The following is a 22162-nucleotide window of genomic DNA, read 5'->3' on the forward strand; positions in this document are numbered from 1 at the left end:
CATGTGCGACTCTTGCTACCCCATGGACTACAGCCCACCAGACTCCTTTGTCCATGGGATTCTCCAGGCAAGAATACTGGAGTGGGTTGCCATTTCCTTCTCCAGGGGAATCTTCCTGACCCAGGAATCAAACCCAGGTCTCCTGCATTACAGATTCTTTACCAACTGAGCTACAAAGGAAGCCCTCTGTCTACCCAACACCAGAATCATCTACAGACTTTATTTTACTTTACATTTTATTGTAGTTGACTTTAAAAAGAGATATTTAGAAATGTGTGGTTACTCTTTATTGATTTCTTAGTTATATTTCACCTGCTAAATTCAGACTGTAGTGGGAAGCTATGTTCTCCTTTCTGTTTTCACAGTGAACCATTGGAAATGGTCACTTTAAAAATCTGTTTGCTTCTGGAATTTTTCCCACAGAGCCAGCCCATTATTGGCAGATTTATGTGTCATGTCTGAGAAATCTCCCACGTGAATAAAAGGAGGGTCTGTGAAAACCTGCTGGTGTGTGTGTAGACTGAGGAATAGGGAGGAACAGTGCTGGATGGAAGTGCAAATGGGCAGGCTCTGTGTCTGAATTATTCTTGTTGTGATGACCTCCTTCTTGTCAGGGAATGACAGATCTTAGACACCTAGGTCTAGTCCCAGCTGAAGACTGATTAAAGTTCCTTTGGTTCATTCTGCAAGTCCACACTTCTAAATGACAGCCCCGCCCATCACATCTCGACACTTCCAGTGAGGGGTCATGCCGGGCTGTACCCTGGCCCCACCAGCACAGGGCCGTGTAGTAAGTGCCTTGCGGCTTGTGGAGCCACCAACAGTCATTTTCACAGGACGCAGACCAATAACCGCCCCAGCAGCGTAACAGCAACAAAAAGTTATTTTCAGGTGTTTATCAGCCCACCCTTCTCAGACGTTACTGCCACAGCCATTGTGGGTAACGAATCTATGGCATCAGGAGAGCACCATTCATGATAAAAACCATCTGAGCCCGTAGACCCACTAGAATCCACAGCCCAGCAGTTCACACACCCGAAGATCAAGGTTGGGGCCCTTTGCTGTTCCATTTGGGCAGCATTTTATGTTGAAAATGTTTCCCTTGTGTGAGTTTGTATTTTCGGCTGTTTTTGTTTTGTTGTTCTTGTTTCCTTTTGAAAAAAAGGAACTGTCTGGTGACTGCTTTGCACTCCTGATTCTGTTCAGAGCACTCCAGATGTTGCAGTGTCAGAAAGAGCTGGAAGTCCGTGAGCACTGCCTCCGGTCCTGAAAGTGGTCAGCGGCCCAGCCGCATTAGCTTTTTGTCGTGAGCCCTGGAAATGCTCTTGTCGGTGGCTCCACAGTAGTTGGAGCACTCAGCCTAATCAGAGAGGCCACCATCTTCTGTTTCCTTCCAAAAAACAAATTGTCTCCATTTCCAAAATTCAACAGAGACCATTGAAAGCTCTTTTTTAGTATAAAGCCCATTTTGCTTGTTCAAAATTACCAATAGTCTTGGCAGTAGTTTCCAGAGCAGTCATGAATAGGATTTCTTCTGTGATGATGACAGACTGGCTCTCTCCCCCACTTAGACAGGTGGCCAAGTGTGTACTCATGAGCACGAATGCCCTGCTCTCCTGGGAGGGCTCGTTTCCCTCTCAGCTCCTTCCTGGTTGGATACCACCCAGGAGGCCTGTAGCCCCCAGGATAAGTGCCTTCCTCGAGGTCAGTGTCCAGGGATTGATCTGTCCACTTCCACCACCTCTCACTGTGTCCACCTCACTGAGTTAGCCCTCCAGGAACCCAGAGAAAGCACCGCTCTGGTTTGTCCGTTCCTACAACAAAAGAGGGCGGCAGAGGATGAGATGGTTAAATGACATCACCAACTTGATGGACATGAGTTTGAGCAAACTCCAGGAGATAGTGAAGGAAGGACAAGGAAGCCTGGCATCCTACAAGTCCATGGGGTCGCAAAGAGTTGGACACTACTGAGCGACTGAATAACAGCAGCAGCAATACAACAAAAGAGAAGTGTGATAGATGCAAGGAAGGTACACAGCAGGCTGCCTTGTCCCATGGAGAGTCTGCTGTGCTAGGGGGCCCTGAGAGAGGATATATAGTATAGTGGTCTGCGAGCAGGCTTGGGGGCATCTCCTTCTGCCACTTACTAGCTCTGTGTCTTCAGACAAGTTGTTTAATCTCTCTGATCCTTATTTTCTTGCTCTGTACGTGACCATAATGCTCCCTTCTTTCCTCCAGGAACTTAAAAAATTACATGTATAAAGTACCTAGAAATCATGTTGGGCATATTTGTCAGTACTTAATAAATTACTAATATTTATCATCATCATCAGTTCCTCCATGTTCATGTGGAAGAACTGGGCTGAGAGCTTTCCTCCTGGATCCCAGCGACAGTGGATGGTGTCACTAGTGACAGAGTCAAGAGCCCTGGCTTTTCAGTCTGACTTTTAAAGCAAGAGGCATAGTTTCATCGAGGACCGTTCTAACCAGCAACTGACAGCCACTGCACGGACCTTTAAATCTTGAACTTTTTGTTATTTTTAAAACCTGTTAATGTGCACTTTCATCATCTTATGGTGATTGAAGATGCAGACTTGGGGGAGAAATAATAGATTAGAATTGGGCCTTTGAGGTTACTTAATTTAACCATCTACCTGGTGGATTTTATACTCTGATTCTTTTTTTCCACCTCAGTCGTACACAAGTGTGCCTAAGAAACTGTGAGTTTCATACACATGTTAGTTTCCCCAAATGTGAAACTGAATTTGGTGGAAGCTTGAAAAGGTATTCATCTATCCAAATGCCCATTCACAATGATAAAAACTTTTTCTGTCAATTCATTCATTTAACAAATACTTTTTAGTAGCTGTAATGTGCTTATTTGTACTTCTCAAGAGGCATACACTAGAAAAGCCAAGATGTGAACCTAAATTATGTTAATATACAAAGGAAAGTGCAGAAGCTATAAAGCTATAAAAGGCACAGAGTCTGGAGAAGGCAGAGCTTCCAGGTCACGGAATAAGGAGGGCCTTCGTAGAGGAGGTGACCCCTCAACCTGGATTTTGAAGGACAGGGAAAGTTGACTGAAACTTGAAAGCAGTCGCTGACTTGGAAGTAGTCTCCAGAAAACACAGCCTGTTCATAAGTCAAGGATGCTCTTCATGTGGTTTATCAGCTAAGAGAGAATGATCCCAACAGGTGCTACTTGTTTTCTTGTGAAACAGACATAAATGTTAAATTGTCACGTTGAATGAAAACACCCTAGAAGAGAACCTAAGATACTAAAGTTAATGCCAATAATCTACATTGTTGATGTTTAAAACCCTAACTGTATAGGGATATGTTCATAGCTTCTGGGCAATGTGAAAGTGAAGTCGTTCAGCCGTGTCCGATTCTTTGTGACCCCGTGGACTATAGCCCACCAGGCTCCTCCATCCATGGGATTCTCCAGGCAAGAATACTGGAGTGGGTTGCCATTTCCTTCTCCAGGGGATCTTCCCGGCCCAGGGATCAAGCCCAGGTCTCCTGCATTGCAGGCAGACGCTTTAACCTCTGAGCTACCAGGAAGAAGCTATCTGGGCAGTGTATTTATAAGTATTTGACGACTTAGAGATGAATCGGAAACCATCGGGTGGTCTTAGACGTGTTCTAATGACCTGCAATCTAATCCCTACCACCTTCAGGGGGACTTAGGTGAGCTGAGAATTCAAGGCAGAAATAACACTCCTTCCTCCCAGAGCCATACTCAAATTAGCCTTTCAGCTCTCTAGAATATTCTTTCCAAGCCATCATAAGTGTTAGTTTGTGTAGAATTTCTCTGAATGGTTGGTAAAGAAAAAAACCACTCAAACCCTTGATACTTTGAATATTCAGCTAGGTGAAGTTTGAACTTCTACCAAGCAGAAAGTTGAATGCACTGAAAATAGCTGCACTTAAAGAATAGTATTTTTTAATGACCTGTGTTAATTTCTTAAGTAATCTCTTAAATTTTTTTTTACTGTTATGCATTAAGAACCACAAAATGACAGTTTAATGGAGGTGGAGGGGGTTTTAATCATAATTAATTTGGAACAAATAAGCCAGATGTCTGTGTATTTTTCAGTTCAGTTCAGTCCCTCAGTCATGTTTGACTCTGCGACGCCATAGACTGCAGCACACCAGGCCTCCCTGTCCATCACCAACTCCCAGAGCTTGCTCAAACTCATGTCCATCGAGTCGGTGATGCCATCCAACCATCTCATCCTCTCGTCCCCTTCCCCTCCCGCCTTCTTTCCCAGCATCAGGGTCTTTTCCAATGAGTCAGTTCTTTGCATCAGGTAGCCAAAGTGTTGGAGCTTCAGCATCAGTCCTTGTAATGAATATTCAGGACTGATTTCCTTTAGGATGGACTGGTTGGATCTCCTTGCAATCCAAGAGACTTTCAAGAGTCTTCTCCAACACCATAGTTCAGAAGCACCAATTCTTTGGCACTCAGCTTTCTTTATGGTGCAACTCTCACATCCATGCATGACTACTGGAAAAACCATAACTTTGACTGTGTGGGCCTTTGTCGGCAAAGTAATGTCTCTGCTTTTTAATATGCTGTCTAGGATGGTCATAACTTTTCTTCCAGGGAGCAAGCGACTTTTAATTTCATGGCTATAGTCACCATCTGCAGTGATTTTGGAGCCCAAGAAAATAAAATCTGTCACTGTTTCCATTGTTTCCCCATCTTTTGCCATGAAGTGATGGGACCAGATGCCATGATCTTCGTTTTTTTGAATGTTGAGTTTTAAGCCAGCTTTTTCACTCTCAGCATTTTTAGCCCTCCTATCAGCTTTACTCCTTAGAGTAAATGTTAGTAGCCAAAACTCTGATAAGTTGTTTTTGTTTTTTTTTAAGTGTACTATTTACATAAGAAAAGCTTGACTACCAACAGTGGAGTCTTTGCAAGATTTTGCAATATTGCCATTATCTTTCTTTCTGTATCGTAATTTTCCTGGGAAAATTAAACCACTGTGCTGTTCAAACCTCTCCCTCTCTCTTTCCCTGTCTCATTACCAGCAGTTAGAGGAATGACATTGTGTGACAGTTATCTCCTTCGGTTCAAAGAATACCCTTTTCCTCTTTGCAGGATTTAAGAGAAGTTTGTCTTTCTCAGAGCATAGGCACAAAACTGCTGCTAAGTCGCTTCAGTCGTGTCCGACTCTGTGCAACCCCATAGACGGCAGCCCACCAGGCTCCCCCGTCCCTGGGATTCTCCAGGCAAGAACACTGGAGTGGGTTGCCATTGCCTTCTCCAATGCATGAAAGTGAAAAGTGAAAGTGAAGTCGCTCAGTCGTGTCCGACTCTTAGCAACCCCATGGACTGCAGCCTACCAGGCTCCTCCGTCCATGGGATTTTCCAGGCAAGAGTACTGGAGTGGGGTGCCATTGCCTTCTCCACACTATCTCCATAGGTTTGCTCAAACCCATGTCCATTGAGTGATTGATGCCATCCAACCATCTCATCCTTAGTCACTGCCTCCTCCTCCTGCCTTCAATCTTTCCCAGCATCAGGGTCTTTTCCAGTGAGTTGGCTCTTTGCCTCAGGTGCACAGAGCTTCAGCTTCAGTCCTTCCAATAAATATTCAGGACTGATTTCCTTTAGGATTGACTGGTTTGATCTTCTGCAGTCCATGGGACTCGCAAGGGTCTTCTCCAGCACCACAGTTCAATAGCATCAGTTCTTCAGCTCAGCCTTCTTTATGGTCCAACTCTCACATCCGTACATGACTACTGGAAAAACTATAGCTTTGACTATACGGACAGACCTTTGTTGGCAAAGTGATGTCTCTGCTTTTTAATACTCTGTCTAGGTTAGCTATAACTTTCCTTGCAAGGAGCAAGGGTCTTTTAATATCAGGGCTGTAGTCACCATCTGCAGTGATTCTGAAATCCACGAAAATAAAATCTGTCACTGCTTCCACTTTTTCAAACCCATTATAGAACCAGATGCCATGATCTTAGTTTTTTGAATGTTGAGTTTTAAGCCAGCTTTTTGCCTGTCCTCTTTTACCCTCATCAAGAGGCTCTTTATTTCCTCTTCACATTCTGCATTAGAATGGTGTCATCTGCATATCTGATGTTGTTGATATTTCTCCTGGCAATCTTGAAGTTCTACAAAAAGAAGTGGAAGTCTGATGTTTACTGTGTAATTTTAATATAGGGAAATTGATGTGTTTTTAATAGTACCTAATTGCCCATGTTAAAGGGAGTTTTGGAATTTCTTTCTCCAGTATTCATTATATCAGAAAATTTAGGTCAAAGTAAAAAATTTTTAAACATTTTCACACTGCCCATCTGCTTTTTATTTCTTGACTTTTGGTTTTTGATGCAAGGGTATTCAGTCATGTTAATGAAGAATCAAATCTTTTTAAATGTTAGAAATTTATTTTGCTTGCTTTTGTAATTCCTGTTCTTATTTCAAGTTCCCCCTTTCCTTTTCATATTCCTCTCTATAAATCATAACCTGGAACACCTGACATGATTATTTGTGGAACTTATATTATTTGGAATTTTTACATGGTGCATTAAATAATTACTGAGCAGTAGAGTTCAGTCTTTTGCTTCAGGAAATAAATTATTTTAAGGGAAGAAGAAAAATAACGGCCCAACCCCTTACATAATGACTGCCACGGTGAGAAATGACTGCCGGGTAAACTGCGGCTCCTGTGCGTGGTCAGTATACGTATGCATGTGCTTTCTCTTCATGTAGGCAAGGCGGCTTTCCTGGCATGAATCAGAGTGGACTCATGGCTTCCAGCTCACCCTACAGCCAGCCCATGAACAACAGCTCTGGGCTAATGAACACCCAGGCGCCCCCCTACAGCATGACGCCCAATATGGTGAACAGCTCAACAGGTAACCTTGGCAGCTCCCTGCTTCCAAGGGCTGCTCTCCCCCTCCCCTCTCCACCTCTCGTTTGCACCACTGAGAGTGTAGAAGCAACCTGAGCGGTCAGATCATTTGGTGAAAAGGGGGGAAATACTGCTTCTCTTGGTTACTTGCTCCATCTGTTAAGTCTTAGGGACATTACATTTTATGTAAATTATTTTATTCATTCTGTATTTGTTTGATATGTGGATGTATTTCAAGTGTCGTTGTGGATTGCTTGCAGAGTATTTACATACACTAAGCTCTCTTTATCTTTGGACATTATTGGAAGATCCCATGACAAAGTCTGTAGTCTCTGTTTGTTGGTGGAGATAAGCATTAAAATTCATACCTCAAAGGAAATGATTGAAGGATAGGACAAGGTGGTATTTGAAAGAGGGTTTGGTTTTTTTGCATTTAGGGAAACTCAACCTTTAACTGTATACATGAAAAAAGTTGTTTTTAAAGTGCTATTCGTAGACTCTCTGTTGAGAAATCATGCGTTTTTTAACAATTTGTTTTAAGTTTTTCATGATACTTAATTTTTTCAGAATACTCCATGATCTCAATAATTGCATTCTTAGCGAATCTAATCTGATTAGCAGACTAAGAGTGTTCTGGCAGTTTGTGGAAGTAACAAGAATGTCTAAAACTGTGCACATGTTCCACATTCTTAGACCCCTTAGGTCCTGAACCACCTCCTTAAAATCCACCTAAGTATCCAGGGATGATGAGCACTGCTCTTTAAATGAGAAAACGCTGATGTATTTCACCTGACCTGTTAACTTTTTCTGACACCTACATTTTCGGTAGGATGCCCTCTTGCAGTTAATCTGAAACTTTGCATAGCCAGCTGTGTGTCCTGCAGTGCTTTATGATGTGTTAGGAAAACCTCGTGAGTCAGAGGCTGGGCTCCCACTTATTAACCTTTTTTCATTTCCTCTGCCTTCCGCCATCTTTCTAACCTCTCCATCTGTGAAAGGCCGCCCCAGGAGCTGTTGTCTCTTGATCAGGAAGGACAGACAGCTAGAGACTGGGCTTGCATCCCACTGAGCGTCCAGCATTTGTTGGTTTCTAGGGCCTAATTTAATAGTGTCATTCCTGTTCACTTCTCCTTAAAAGTTTATGGAAGAGGAAAAAATGGAAACTATTGGTGAAAATCAGGCTTTTCAAATAAATAAATAGCCCTTCCTGATGTTAAGCAGTCATTCATCCTGGCGAGGTAGATGTTTTTACATTTAAGATGAAAGATGAAAAGCTTGAACTGTTAGCTAGAAGCTTTCCCTTTCCTTCGCAGCACCGTCCCAGGTAATGGTGTATTTGGGTTATGACATTATGTGTTTTGTCTGGCTTGCTGAAATAAAATTACTTTAGAGCATTGAAACTGCACAATAAATTTTCCCCACTATTAGCAGCACTCATTTTTCCCTTTTTTCCTTTGGACCTAGAGCCACAAAAATAACCAACAACAAATAGATGCCCTGCCTAAGAAGATTTATGTATTCCTGAGTAGTAACCAATTTAATGGAGATTCACAGAGAGGGTTTCTTTTTATTATTATTATTATTATTCAGATAATTCAGCTATTTGTTATTTCGTACAGAGGAAATGTTCAATGAAAGGCCATTTATCCTCATGGTCTTTTGTATGGGCCAGTAGTAGTATATTTTTTATTGCATTGTGCATTTTGAAATACTGAATTTTTAATAATTTAAGCATTTATTAAATTTTCCTCTACCCATTTATATGATTTGATTTCAGCTTTATTAAGTCAAGTGTTACCTGATAGAAAGTAATCATCCAGCATATCCAAGGAAAATTGATGACTTAGCATTTACTGTGTGTCTGTTGATGGATACAGGTGAATCTGCTTAACTGCCTTACAGTCTCTGAGGGACATGGGAATGACAGAGGAGCCCACAATTACAGTGCAGCTCCTGACAAGAGTTGTGGTCTGAAGGTGTACACTTGATTTGTCTAGATTTGTGCTTGTCTAGACTTGTCCATGGGATTGCCAGGAGTCAGACACGACTGGGCGACTGAACTGAGAGGTGGGCCAGAAATGGCTTGGATCATCACTACCTCAGTCTTCCTGGTTTGGGCCCATGGAGATAAATTACCAGTAATAACAGCAAAACATTTTCTCCAACCATGGACACTTTTGGATAAAGTACAGATAATACAAATGATGGCCAGTGGTGTTTTAGGAACCTCAGTTAGCAGCTCATGCAACCAGCATTCCAGCATGTTCTTTGCTGAGTCCAGACAGTTGTCCTGTAGACAGTGTGCTAGGCCAAAAAACAAGTTCTCCTGTGTACTGTGACAGATTGTTACAAGCGTCAGTGAGCAAGTGATTATTTAAATGGAGTCAATGTGACTGAATGTGGCAGTTCTCTCCTCCCATCAGATGCAGGGAGAAGTGGGATGGTAAGCAGTGGGGCTTGTTTCCCTCTAAAGAAGTGGTTTTAAAATAGATATTTGGCCTAAAAGATTAGAATTATGTATTACCATGGGAAAAATTGCAAATCGAGTTTAACCTTATTAAATATATCCTTATATAATACTGGTGCTGTTAGTTACATTGTACTTATTCATGTTTCATTTTATAATATCATTAGTCGTATAATTATCTACATATAAACCATTACCTTAAAGAAGATACCTAAATTCTAGAAAATATATCTACCATCTGTGATTCTAAGTTCGCCTCAGCAGAAGTCACTGCACAAAGTCTTAGCACATTTCCATCCGAATAACCTAAGAGAGTAAGTGATCAGCCTTGTGGCACTGTGGCCAGGCACCACCCTCTTGGAGGCAGGTCAGCATAGGGAAGTTTCAGGGGATTATTTCAAAGCTCTGCTGACCCAGCCAGAGAGAAGTGTTTCTCCTGAGCTTTTCTCATACCCTTTGTATGTGTTAACTGTATTCTCTATATATTTGCTACACATAAAAACAGTGAATATCTGCAAGTGTATACACTTACATAGACCCTTTTGTGTTTTCAAAAACAAGGAGTTAAACATTTTACAGAGTATTTTATTTGCCATGAAAAAGAACTATTTGTGTGTTTCTGGTCCTGTTTTACCATCTTCTGGGAATAATTTTGTAGCTGTGATGGGAGACTAAGTCAAGGAAGCTGGAAGGGTAGGAATGAATGTTTAAGTTCACTTTTACTCTCACCATATGTTTTTTATGTTCTTGTTGAATATATTAAATCCAGGGTGGGAAAGCTGCCTTAGGACCTTGACCCACACTTACTTTAAGAGCTCATTCTTCTCTTAAATTCCGATAGTAAAGCCAGAGGCTAGTACTTGAGATGTATATACAGTACCCACACAGCTCTCTCTATAGTCACAGGTTCTTTACTGCCCCTTTTCATGTCTGAACTTTACATATGGGATTACTGATGTCAGTAGGAGGAACAGTGCTTTGATTTAACACATCCTTATAATACTGGGGGTCTTTCTCTTCTGGAAAAGGAGAAAAAAATAGTGCCCTGGGAGACATATGGCTGTTTGCAATGATTCTCTGAGAATTCTGGTAAGAAGTAAAAAATAAACTTTTTAACAAAAGGAACAGTAAAAGCCACAGTAAGGAAAGACCTTATGATCCATTTGGTAAAATAAAACACAGGAGACTCAGGTTTGATCCCTGGACAAGGGAAGATACCCTGGAGGAGGAAATGGCAACCCAGTCCAGTATTATTGCCTGGAAAATTCCATGGACAGAGGAGTCGTGAAGAGTCAGACACGACTGAGTATATGACACTCACACAAGGCAGGAGTACAAAGTAAAACTGTTCCTTTATATTTTGTACTTACGTTTCTCTCAAAATAATTTTTAAAAAATACTTAGGTTTGCATACCCTGATGCCCATTTTAAAATATATAATAGAAAATGAAGAAATTTGGGGAATTTCAAACCCCTATATATGCTTATATATTCATCTCAGTGTGATTTTTAAATCACTCTAAATTGTCATTAATTATCATAATTCAATAATTGGCCTAATGCTTTATGTTAAAAATAATTACTTTTGTGTACATTAACACATTTAATGCATGAAGAAGGAACTACTAAGAAATTACTAATTCCTGTTTTTCAAAACTCATATTCAGGCATAATTTATTATAAATACTGACAAACTATTATAACCTTAGAAGGAGCAGGACTTAACAGAAACCCCATGCCCATGACTTGCCACTTTTTTCTGGAATTGTGTGATTATCGTTCCTTTGAGCCCACTCTGGGAATAGCTGGCCAAGGACATGTGGACTTTGGTAAACAAACCCTGCTTTCCACATTTGCCCTGCTTTTTTTTTCTCTTCTCTTCTTCTCAAAAGGGGGTTTCTTCATGTAAAGATGTTCCCAATTTCATATCCTGGTAGACCCAAGAGGTAAAGCTTCAGGAAAGCCATCCGCTACTTTGCACAAGGCTGTCTTCTTGGTGTAATATCTCTCAGCTGCTTTTTTGAGGTTTCACACATTCACAAAAATAACCACGTTTTTAGCTGATCCCAATAGATTTTTCTCTGCAGCTGCATCACTTGAAAAAGCTTTTTGTTTCAGTTCTTAAAGTCTAAGTATTGAAAGTAATTTGAAAAAAGAAAGAAAGAAAAACATCCCAATTATGATTTGTGTGTGTGGTGATGACTTCAAGGGCTGACTGGGCTGCAAATGGGCTTTGAAAAACAAGCCAATGTGCCCATGGAAAATACAGGCATTTCAGAGTGCATCATTGAGTGTGCTGATGTAAACTCATGGGCACGTGGCCGGGTAGGCTTTTTTGGCAGGACCTCTGGTCTCAACCTGCAGTGATGCTAACGATATTAGCAAATTAACACCACCAAGCTTGCCAGCTAATTCGCCAGAGCCCTGCTCGCTCTCTCACTGCTGTAATTAAAACTAATTATTTTCTAAAACATAGTAATACATGAATATGTGCAATAATCATTTTGTAGTGGGCAATCTGTGGAGCCTTTTTTTTTTTTTAAGCTTTTTTCTTTTTTTGGCACATTATGCTGCATGTGCATGGCAGTGGTTGAGCCAGCACTTTGATTCGCAGAATGTGAAATGGGTCCTGTTCATAAAACCTCGAGTTTTATTTTCTTTTGAAATGGGAATGTTTTCTGGTTTTCACTCATTTATAAGGCTTGTAATTCTCTCCCCTCTCACTTTCTCCTTCCACCTCTCCTCACTCTGCCTCTTCACACAGCTGGGTGGTGTGGCACTCACAGCCCAGTGCCGTGCAGATGGTTTGCACAGTGGGGTTCTATAGAAATTCAGCAGTTATGCCCTGGATAGCTACACTGATTCTCTACTCTAGCCTTGTTCTTCCTTTAAAAAGAAAGCTAAACCCATATTTTTAAGTTAAAAATGTCTATTAGTATTGCAGGTAAAATCAGTTGACCTTTGGGAACCTTTCATTCTATAGCCTAAATGAACCTGACTGAATTTCTGAGCTGGGAGCTAGAAGATGAGTCTTGCCTGGGATCGCAGGGTTGACTTGAGCTGGTGTGGGTGTCTGACCTGGGCTTTTGAACTGCAGCTGAGGACTGATCTGTGTACATCCTGCCCCAGAATGAAAGGAAACCAGCCCCATTGCAAAGTAATTAGAAATCCTCTCCTTCACAAATGACTTTCGATGATTGCTTTTAAAATCATGTTACAACCGTCTTCCGTCCTTGTAGCCTAGGCCATATGTAATAGATGTGACTTTTGAGTGCAATAGTATTAAGTGGTAAGTGATTTTACAAACTATGGATTGTGTGAATTTAGGAAGTTAAGAAAGCAGTAAATCCTCTACTCAGCCAGTGAAAATACACACACCCAGCCTTTGCTTCCAACACCTAATTAGCAATTTGGTCGTTGAGCATATTTCTATTTGCACCTCCATGATTAAAACCGTAATAATTTTGAAAACATAATATTGATAATAGTTGACTTTCGGTGGCCTAGGGCTTGAGTTAAATGATTGCTTTTCTCCCCTTAAAGATAAGAAAGAATTGCAAGAATCCGTTGCTACTTAGATTACAGAAATTAGCATTCTCTGAGTTACAGTTTCTTTCTCCTTTTTTTACTTTCCTTCCTTGGAGGGAAATTCGGGTGCCCCATCACTCGGTAGCTTGTGTTAGTGAGCACAGCCTGACGAGTCACTCATATAATCCTAAACTTTCTCTCCTGTTTTCAATTAGCATCTATGGGTCTTGCAGATATGATGTCTCCTAGTGAATCCAAACTGCCCCTGCCCCTCAAAGCCGACGGTAAAGAAGAAGGCAGCGCACAGCCGGAGGGCAAGTCGAAGGTACTCCTCTCTCCTCTGCACGTGGTGTGGGGCCTGCTCGCTGAAGCTGCCGTGTGCTCTCCTCTCTTTTCATTTGGTTTCTTCTCTTCTGCATGCCTCCATCTTGTGCGACACATTTGCAGTCTTCTTTCCCCACCCTCTTCATGGTGTGGATCTGAAAGTTACTAGTTCTTATGGCATTTAACTGGGTGTGGGAGGGGGCGGAGGGACAGGACCCACCCAGAGAAGTGCCTTGGGGGTGGGGAGAAGGAAGGGGTCTTGCCTGGTTTTGATACTTGCAGCCATTTTCTCTGCCTTCAGTTTATAGCTTCCTGTTTTGGCCGCCTCAGCAACAACAGCATACTTAATATTTTGCTTTCCTGCCTTATTTGATAAATAAGGTGAACGGCTTTTTTTTTTTTTTTCCTTTCTTTCTTTCATAAGGGGTAACCCATGCTTAGCATTCCATGTAAGCTTGAATAAGCATGGTGGCTTAGTGGTCTTATCCAGCATCCAGCAAACTTACCAAGTTTACTAATTAAGAATGTTGTTTTAATACCTTTATATGTGTGTGGTTTTGTGTGTTTGTTTGTACATGTCTTTATATATATATATTATATATAAAAATTAGTCTGTTAAACTGGATGTGCTTTTTGTTATTTTAAATAAAGTTTGCCCTACCTTTGTCATTTTTTTTTTTTTTATTCCTCTACCACAGGATAGCTACAGCTCTCAGGGTATTTCTCAGCCCCCAACCCCCGGCAACCTGCCAGTCCCTTCCCCAATGTCCCCCAGCTCTGCTAGCATCTCCTCATTTCATGGAGATGAAAGTGATAGCATTAGCAGCCCAGGCTGGCCAAAGACTCCATCAAGCCCTGTAAGTGGCTCTGGTTTTTTGTTTTTTTGTCTTTTTTGTTTTGTTTTGTTTTTTTTGGTTTTTGGGGGTTTTTTTGATAATAATTCTACTTTAATGCTTGCTTATTAATTTGTTTTATAAGACTTTTTCTTCATAATTTATCCATGAAAGGATTTTCTTCGTAATTATACTAGTAACAAAATGAGTAAAGTTTGTATGCATCATAACATAAGTTGATTGCTGATAATGAAACCACTGATATAAAGAAGCGTCTGTAAGAAGCATGTGATTGTGCTACTGGGCCCAAACTCCTTCACACAGTGATTTTGTTTAAATGTCTAACCCATTGTGCGCTTCTGGAAGATCTTTAAAATGAGTTAACTGTCCATTTACGTGGTAACTAATAGCAGCCATGGAATAAATGATAAGTTTGGCCTTTGGACTAAATCTTTTATGGGCTATTGTGTCTAAAACATCTTATGTCACAACTACCTGTATCTTGAAAACAAACACTACACTCTGGGCACAGTTCAGCATGTTATAGCCCTACTTTGTTTCAATCTAGTTGTCAGAAAATAACAGAAGATTTGTAGAAATGTTAGCATATGTGAATATTTGGAATGCTACTCATAGATTAATATGTGCCTACATTAGAATCATATGAGATAGAAAATTTATATCCTGTGCAAGCATGCTGAGAATCTTAAAATTGTTGATTTTATATGATATTTTTAAAAAGTGGGAATGTGTATATAAGGGAATTTTTTTTTTTGCCTTAATATTCTTCTGTCTATAGAACTAGGCTTTTATTTTCCTACTAAAGAAATTAATTCTGTGCCATTAAAGAAGAAGAAGAATGGCACTGTAGTAACCTTTATTTTACATTCATATAGGGAATCAAAAGATCTTTAAAAAAAAAAAACTGAACATGTAATTACTTGCCAAGAAGGCTTAATTAATACGCTAATTTTTGTAAGACAATGTATTGAAGAGCACAGCTCAGGAAAAGCAAGTTGGAGGGAAGAAGACTCTAACTGCAGAATCTGGCAATCTAGTCAAAACCCCACAAGGAGGCTGCTATTAATTATCCATTCACTGGTTTAAACAGATAGAGCTGAAGGTTTGAAGATTTGGTAGTTCCAGTAAATGTTTGTAAAATTCATGTGGAGCTCTACTATAACCAGCATTTTCCTTTTCAGAGGAAGAAAGGGCAATATTCACTGTTACCTCTTCTCTAGACATGTGTTTCGCTTTTTCAACAACCAAGATGAAATGAAAAAATGCTTCTAGTATGGAAAGAGAGAGTGCAGCTTCTTAATTCTGATATCTGTGTTATTTGCTTTGAGTCTCAGAAGGCAGCCAACATGGGGAAGGGGGTTGTCCCATAATCTGTTCTGGTTTTTCTTTTCATTAAAGAAAAAACATTTTTGAATCAGTAATATTCTCAAGTCAACAAATAGAACCCTATGTATAACTTTTCAAAAACATTTGTTTATTGGCTCAGAGGGGAAAATTTCGGAGGTTGAAAATATCTTTAAAACCTTAAGATAAAATGGACAGGAATTTAGCATTAAGTCTGCTAATGGGAAGAGGGGAGAAATTCAGAGAGAGAGGAAGGGATTTCAAGTAGGGTAGGGAACTGATGTTAGAAAATAAGAGATGACCAATAAAACATGAGTGGAGAAAAAAAAGATTTTTCTTAAAGACTTCTAATAGACCCATACTACATGTTTAAAATTTCCATCTTGCTGATTTCTGGATAATAATGATTGAGATATTTATTATATTTTAAGTTATTGTCACGTTATCTGTATCCAGTAAATCCATAGGAAACTATTATCAAAACCCTTCCTTCTACTTAAATATGAGAAAGAAAAATAAACTGAATTATTGATTTAATTTTCTAACTGTAACATAATCATACTTAAAAATCACATATTACTGTCCTCTTTTTTCTATATAGTTCTACATACATTATCGCTCCCTGTAAATAACCACTTTTTACTTAAAAATTCACGATCATACTTCTGGCTCCAGTCATAGAAAAAAAAAACAAGGGAGGATGTGATTTGAGGTAGTGAAGGTGTTAGAGATTGCTTTGTATTGAGTAAACAACTCCATACTCAAATGAAATGCTCATTCAAGAAGGGAACGAAAGGAGATTGTTATGAAGGACCTCAGATTATCTCTACTGTCAAATCACTGCAGATACATGTTGAAGAGTATTTAACTTCTCTTTCTGAGATGCAACTTTAAATTGTACTTAAAATTGCTCCTCACAGTGTTCCTAATAAAGCTTGTCTAATAACAGACCTGAAATGAACTAAATAACAAAGATGTTCTATGCTTTGACAGTGTGCTGTGGACCAACAGTTTTGTTACAAAACATTCTACAATAAAAATAAACATTTGCACATACACATGCATATACACATATTACCAGGCATATGGTAAAGACTGCTGAAATGTAAATCTGCCTCAAAGATTTGAGGAAACGTCTACTTATAGACTTAATTAAGTTATATGCAAGGAAAACTTTTGTGGCATCATAATAATGTCTTGCTGTAATTTTTCAGCAATCTCCATTTCTTTTTCTTGCCTCCAAGACAATGTTTCATGCAGTAAGATACCATTTTTACAGTATCAAAGCAAAATGAGGTGTTCTAGTGGCCTGGAAAAGTTAACTATCTTCCTGCAGGGCTAGTTTTTTTTTTTCTTTTGCCCATTGTTGATGAGTAGAATGTAAATGACATTTATCCAAAGGTCACATCAAAACTAATGTCTGAGAACAAAAAAAGTGCATGTTGAGCCTAATCAGTGATAAAGTGTATAGTCTTTACTTCCTAGGGCTTTTGTTTTTCTTAATATCATTTTTCTCTGTTTGGACTAACAGATACTAACTTTGGGAATGGGCTAGGGTGTCACCTGGAGACTGGGAATGGAGATGTTACTTGTCCGCCAATCCCTTCTCAGCTTTCAGTCTTATTAGACTGTGTCCACGTTCACTTAGCACCTTGCTCACTGAAAGCCTATTTATAGACTGTTTTAATCAGCTGTTAATTCTTACTTGGATGGTGCCAGACTTCTCAGACCTTTCTCATTCATAGGAGTATTCACTTATAGAATAAATACCTACTGAGTACCTTCAGTGTGCTGTCACTGTCGGTGATGCAAAGTCAACACAGGTCCTGCCCTGTGGAACGTAAGGTCTGGTCAGAAGAGTGGAAGGCAGACAGCTAATCCCACGCAGGACACACACCTTGATGCCCTGTGAGGCCAGGTGCCACTAAGGACAAATAAAACTAGTGATGATTCAGACCAGGGAGCTGACCTCAGAGGAGGCCTCTTCTAGGACCTGACACATAACTGAGGCTTGACCACTTTCTTTTCATAAAGATGCCTTTTCCTACATTACGGCACCATAAAGTGCATTTTTAAAGATCTAAAAACTATGAAAAATAAAACTATTATAAGCAATTATCTTCATTAAGGTTTTCTCATTTTATGAGAACAAATTGAGATATATAGAAGTTAAACTTAAGTTCATTTAACAAAGAATGTTAAGAAAAGGTAAACTGTGGATAGTCAAACTAAGTGAATCATTCCTTTAGACCCATTTCAGTTTATGAGAATGCAGTCCTTTCATAAATAGGAACAAACACCATAGTCTCATTGCTTGGGTCATGATGAACTGTTCTCCTGGAGCCCTTCCACATTTGGGGTTTAGAGAGGACCAGGCCAGAAATAGCAGTTGGTTCTTATATTCAGGATGTTGGTGGAGCACTTAGAGTAATTGTAAATTGAAATGATTGACTTTATATCTCTTATTCTTAAATTGAATCTCAAATTTTTACCTCTCAATTTTTCACAGATGAAATAAAAGGGGGAGGTTCATGGTGGTGGTGGTTTGTTGTTATATTAATTGATTTTATGTGATAGTGCTTTTTTCCTCTGATTCTTATTTCAGATTTTTATTTTTTTAAAAGATTGGGTCCATTTTTTCAGTGTGCCTCCCAATAAAGACAAAAAGGTTTTCAGCACTAGGATTTAGAAACCTCTTGTTAATAACTACCTCATTAATGATGACAAAGCTGCTGAAATGTTCCCAGGATGAGAATGTGGTATAAGATGTGTTAGAACAGTTTCTTTCCCTAGTCAGAGACTCCTTGGATATAAGAATATGATAAAATGTACAAACTTATTTGGATATGGAATGTGTTCTATATTTCTGGTATATACATGAATTTATAAGACATATATAAGAATATGTATATACATTTTAAGTTCCTATCTAAAGTAACTGTTAGGTGACTTGCTGTTTAGCTTCATCAATATAAATTGTAAAAGGTCACAGTTTTTTTTTTTAATCCTGCCACTCTACAGTTTTTATTTACATCAGCTGTATCACCCATTTTTATATGTTTTATATAAAGATTTTATGTTTCAATAATTCTAAAGCTGAAGGCTTAAAATTTTAGCAAAAATAGCTTGGGAAATTACATGTTAATTGGAAGGACCTCTGCCACCCATCAGCTTGATTAGTTTCATTCTCAAGCATCCTTTCTCAGGCCCTAGTTTTATTGGGAATCACTTTGCTAAACAAGGTAGCATCAAACCTTAATGACAGTTATGTTATTTAACTCACCATCCCCATTTCAGGTCACATGTTTAAAATTATGTTGAGCTAAATATAACGAAAAAGAGTTAAAAAAACTTCATCTAACATAATACTATACATTGCAAATGATAACCTAGTAAATAAACATGACTAAATGAAATACATTATTATTCCAAGGAAATATTTAATTGAGAATTTACAAGTGATTTTGCACAAGAATCCCACAGTTTCAGATATTACAAGTATACAAATATTGTTACAAATACAGAGACATAAAAGAAAGGGAGAATATACAGTTGGGCTGTTTAGAACAAAAAGTATTACCTTCCCAGATCACATAATCCAGAGGGTGAGCTTCAGGTGTGCAGAAACAGCCACTTCTGACATTTTAGTATCAAATATAAAATTAGAAAAATGAAAGACCAAGAATTAGAACATCAGTATAAACCAAATGGGCGCATAAAAGTAAACGTTCATAAATAAGCTGGGAGTATGAAATAGCGCATGTGTTTGTGATGAACACATGGTCGCTTAAGAAATCTATTAAAATTACCTTGACAGAAAAGTTCAAGAAATCTTAAGTCAGGAAAGCAGATCATTCTGAGAGAATGCTAGTAACTGGCCATTAATTTAGAAGGCTCTCACATGTAAAGCGCACACCCCGCTGGGTCCGATGACATGTGACCTACTTTGTATTTTTCAACACACATCACGTATGTGCTCTACCTCCATATGATTTAGTTTTAATAAAGCTATACATTGGTCATTCATGTTTGACAAGGAAATGTAGGCGTCTATGTAACGAGGAGGGGGGCTCTATAATATTACAGTTGAAACTTTAAACTCATTGTGGCCATTCAATGAACTTGCACCTTTTTTAAAAAAAAGAAAAAATTACATGAGGGGTCACTGGAGTCTTGCCTTCTGGGATTCAACGCTTATATTGATAAAGTAAAAAAGATTTTTGTTCTGTTCTGTTTTTCAAGTATATAAAAGGGGGAGTTTGGGCCCTTTAGTTAAAGCCAAAGTTAATTCTTAATTGAGAAAATGTATACTTTGTGCCTGAACTAGTAGCCTTCATTCCTGATTGTTGTGTGATAGCAGTAGTTTTAAAATTTCTTCTCTTCTTGTATTTGGTAGCTCATTACTTTTTTTCTCACCTTCTTCCATTTCCCTCGGCCCGCTTATGCCCCATCTCCAAATGCTGACCTGGGCTCTAGAAGTCCAGCTCATCCACCACCACTGGGGAAAAGATCACAAAGGTGTATGAGCTGGGGAATGAGCCAGAGAGGAAGCTGTGGGTGGACCGCTACCTCACCTTCATGGAGGAGAGGGGCTCCCCGGTCTCAAGTCTGCCTGCAGTGGGCAAGAAGCCCTTGGACCTCTTCCGACTCTATGTCTGCGTCAAAGAGATCGGAGGTTTGGCACAGGTGAGAACAGCTGAATGAGGAGATGTTATGGATGAGCTTTGAATATGCAAACGTGAATGTTTTTTTTTTTTTCTCACAAAGAAAAAGCTGAGCCTCTAGGAAGGTCACTTTACTGGATCCATGTTCACGTGTGGCAGGTGGGGGGCGGGGGCTGTACTGGGGTCAGGGAACCCGATCTGCCACCCATTCGCAGAGTGACCTCAGTAGGTCATTTATATGGACTCAATCATCAACTGTAAAATGAGACATTTGAGCTAGGTTTTTGCTTCAAGGTCCCTAACAGTTCTCGAATTCTGTGGAATCTGTGTTAGAATTTCATGGTAAACAGAAATGTTTTGCAAATGACTAAATGTCTAGATCAGATAGAAATCAAATTCGCTGTTTCCCTCTATCCAGAGCAAGTTAACAAGAAAACTGGCATCCTTCTACGACCATGTCCGCTGTACCTGGGTGACAGGAGGGGCAGTGCTGTCCTTTCCCACGGCTGGGGGCACCCAGGTGCAGAATGCCCAGAGGCACTCCTTTTGGGGTTGTGCAGATGCCTCCCATGCACTTGCCCCTTCATTCTGTACCCCAGGGGCCACATTCTCGTTTCCCTCTTCACAGCCCTGTTTTTACCACTGAGGCGGGTTTGTGTGTCCAATATCCCGAAGTAGGGAAAACCACTAGACCATTCAGGTATGACCTAAATCAGGTAGGTCATACCTGAATCATAATCCCTTATGATTATACAGTGGAAGTGAGAAATAGATTTAAGGGCCTAGATCTGATAGATAGAATACCTGATAAACTATGGAATGAGGTTCGTGACATTGTACAGGAGACAGGGATCAAGACCATCCCCATGGAAAAGAAATGCAAAAAAGCAAAATGGCTGTCTGGGGAGGCCTTACAAATAGCTGTGAAAAGAAGAGAAGCGAAAAGCAAAAGAGAAAAGGAAAGATATAAACATCTAAATGCAGAGTTCCAAAGAATAGCAAGAAGAGATAAGAAAGCCTTCTTCAGCAATCAATGCAAAGAAATAGAGGAAAACAACAGAATGGGAAAGACTAGAGATCTCTCTAAGAAAATCAGAGATACCAAAGGAACATTTCATGCAAAGATGGGCTCGATAAAGGACAGAAATGGTATGGACCTAACAGAAGCAGAAGATAATAAGAAGAGATGGCAAGAATACACAGAAGAACTGTACAAAAATCTTCACAACCCAGATAATCACGATGGTGTGATCATTGACCTAGAGCCAGACATCCTGGAATATGAAGTCAAGTGGGCCTTAGAAAGCATCACTATGAACTTAGTGGAGGTGATAGAATCCCAGTTGAGCTATTTCAAATCCTGAAAGATGATGCTGTGAAAGTGCTGCACTCAATATGCCAGCAAATTTGGGATAACTCAGCAGTGGCCACAGGACTGAAAAAGGTCAGTTTTCATTCCAATCCCAAAGAAAGGCAATGCCAAAGAATGCTCAAACTACCACACAATTGTACTCATCTCACGCGCTAGTAAAGTAATGCTCAAAATTCTCCAAGCCAGGCTTCAGCAATATGTGAACCGTGAACTTCCTGATGTTCAAGCTGGTTTTAGAAAAGGCAGAGGAACCAGAGATCAAATTGCCAACATCCGCTGGATCATGGAAAAAGCAAGAGAGTTCCAGAAAAACATCTATTTCTGCTTTATTGACTATGCCAAAGCCTTTGACTGTGTGGATCACAAGAAACTGTGGAAAATTCTGAAAGAGATGGGAATACCAGACCACCTGATCTGCCTCTTGAGAAATTTGTATGCAGGTCAAGAAGCAACAGTTAGAACTGGACATGGAACAACAAACTGGTTCCAAATAGGAAAAGGAGTACGTCAAGGCTGTATATTGTCACCCTGTTTATTTAACTTATATGCAGAGTACATCATGAGAAACGCTGGACTGGAAGAAACACAAGCTGGAATCAAGATTGCCTGGAGAAATATCAATAACCTCAGATATGCAGATGACACCACCCTTATGGCAGAAAGTAAAGAGGAACTAAAAAGCCTCTTGAAAGTGAAAGTGGAGAGTGAAAAAGTTGGCTTAAAGCTCAACA

At 39.7% G+C, this 22162-nt stretch overlaps 1 protein-coding gene across 8 annotated transcripts in view; it reads left to right on the forward strand.

Moving 5' to 3' along the window:
- Positions 1-22162, forward strand: part of ARID1B (AT rich interactive domain 1B (SWI1-like)) — a 422452-nt gene that overhangs the window by 370660 nt on the left and 29630 nt on the right. For 5 of the 8 annotated variants that reach the window (XM_010840865.1, XM_010840858.1, XM_010840861.1 and 2 more), the window contains 4 exons: positions 6737-6882; positions 13089-13198; positions 13896-14054; positions 19872-20081. In XM_010840865.1, coding sequence (XP_010839167.1) covers positions 6737-6882; positions 13089-13198; positions 13896-14054; positions 19872-20081 — 625 coding nt within the window. The remainder of the gene's footprint in view (positions 1-6736; positions 6883-13088; positions 13199-13895; positions 14055-19871; positions 20082-22162) is intronic. The other 3 variants (XM_010840862.1, XM_010840866.1, XM_010840859.1) reach the window with 2 other exon arrangements.

Source organism: Bison bison, unplaced genomic scaffold, assembly GCF_000754665.1.
Source record: "Bison bison bison isolate TAMUID 2011002044 unplaced genomic scaffold, Bison_UMD1.0 scf7180017864148, whole genome shotgun sequence".
NCBI classification, from domain to species: domain Eukaryota; kingdom Metazoa; phylum Chordata; class Mammalia; order Artiodactyla; family Bovidae; genus Bison; species Bison bison.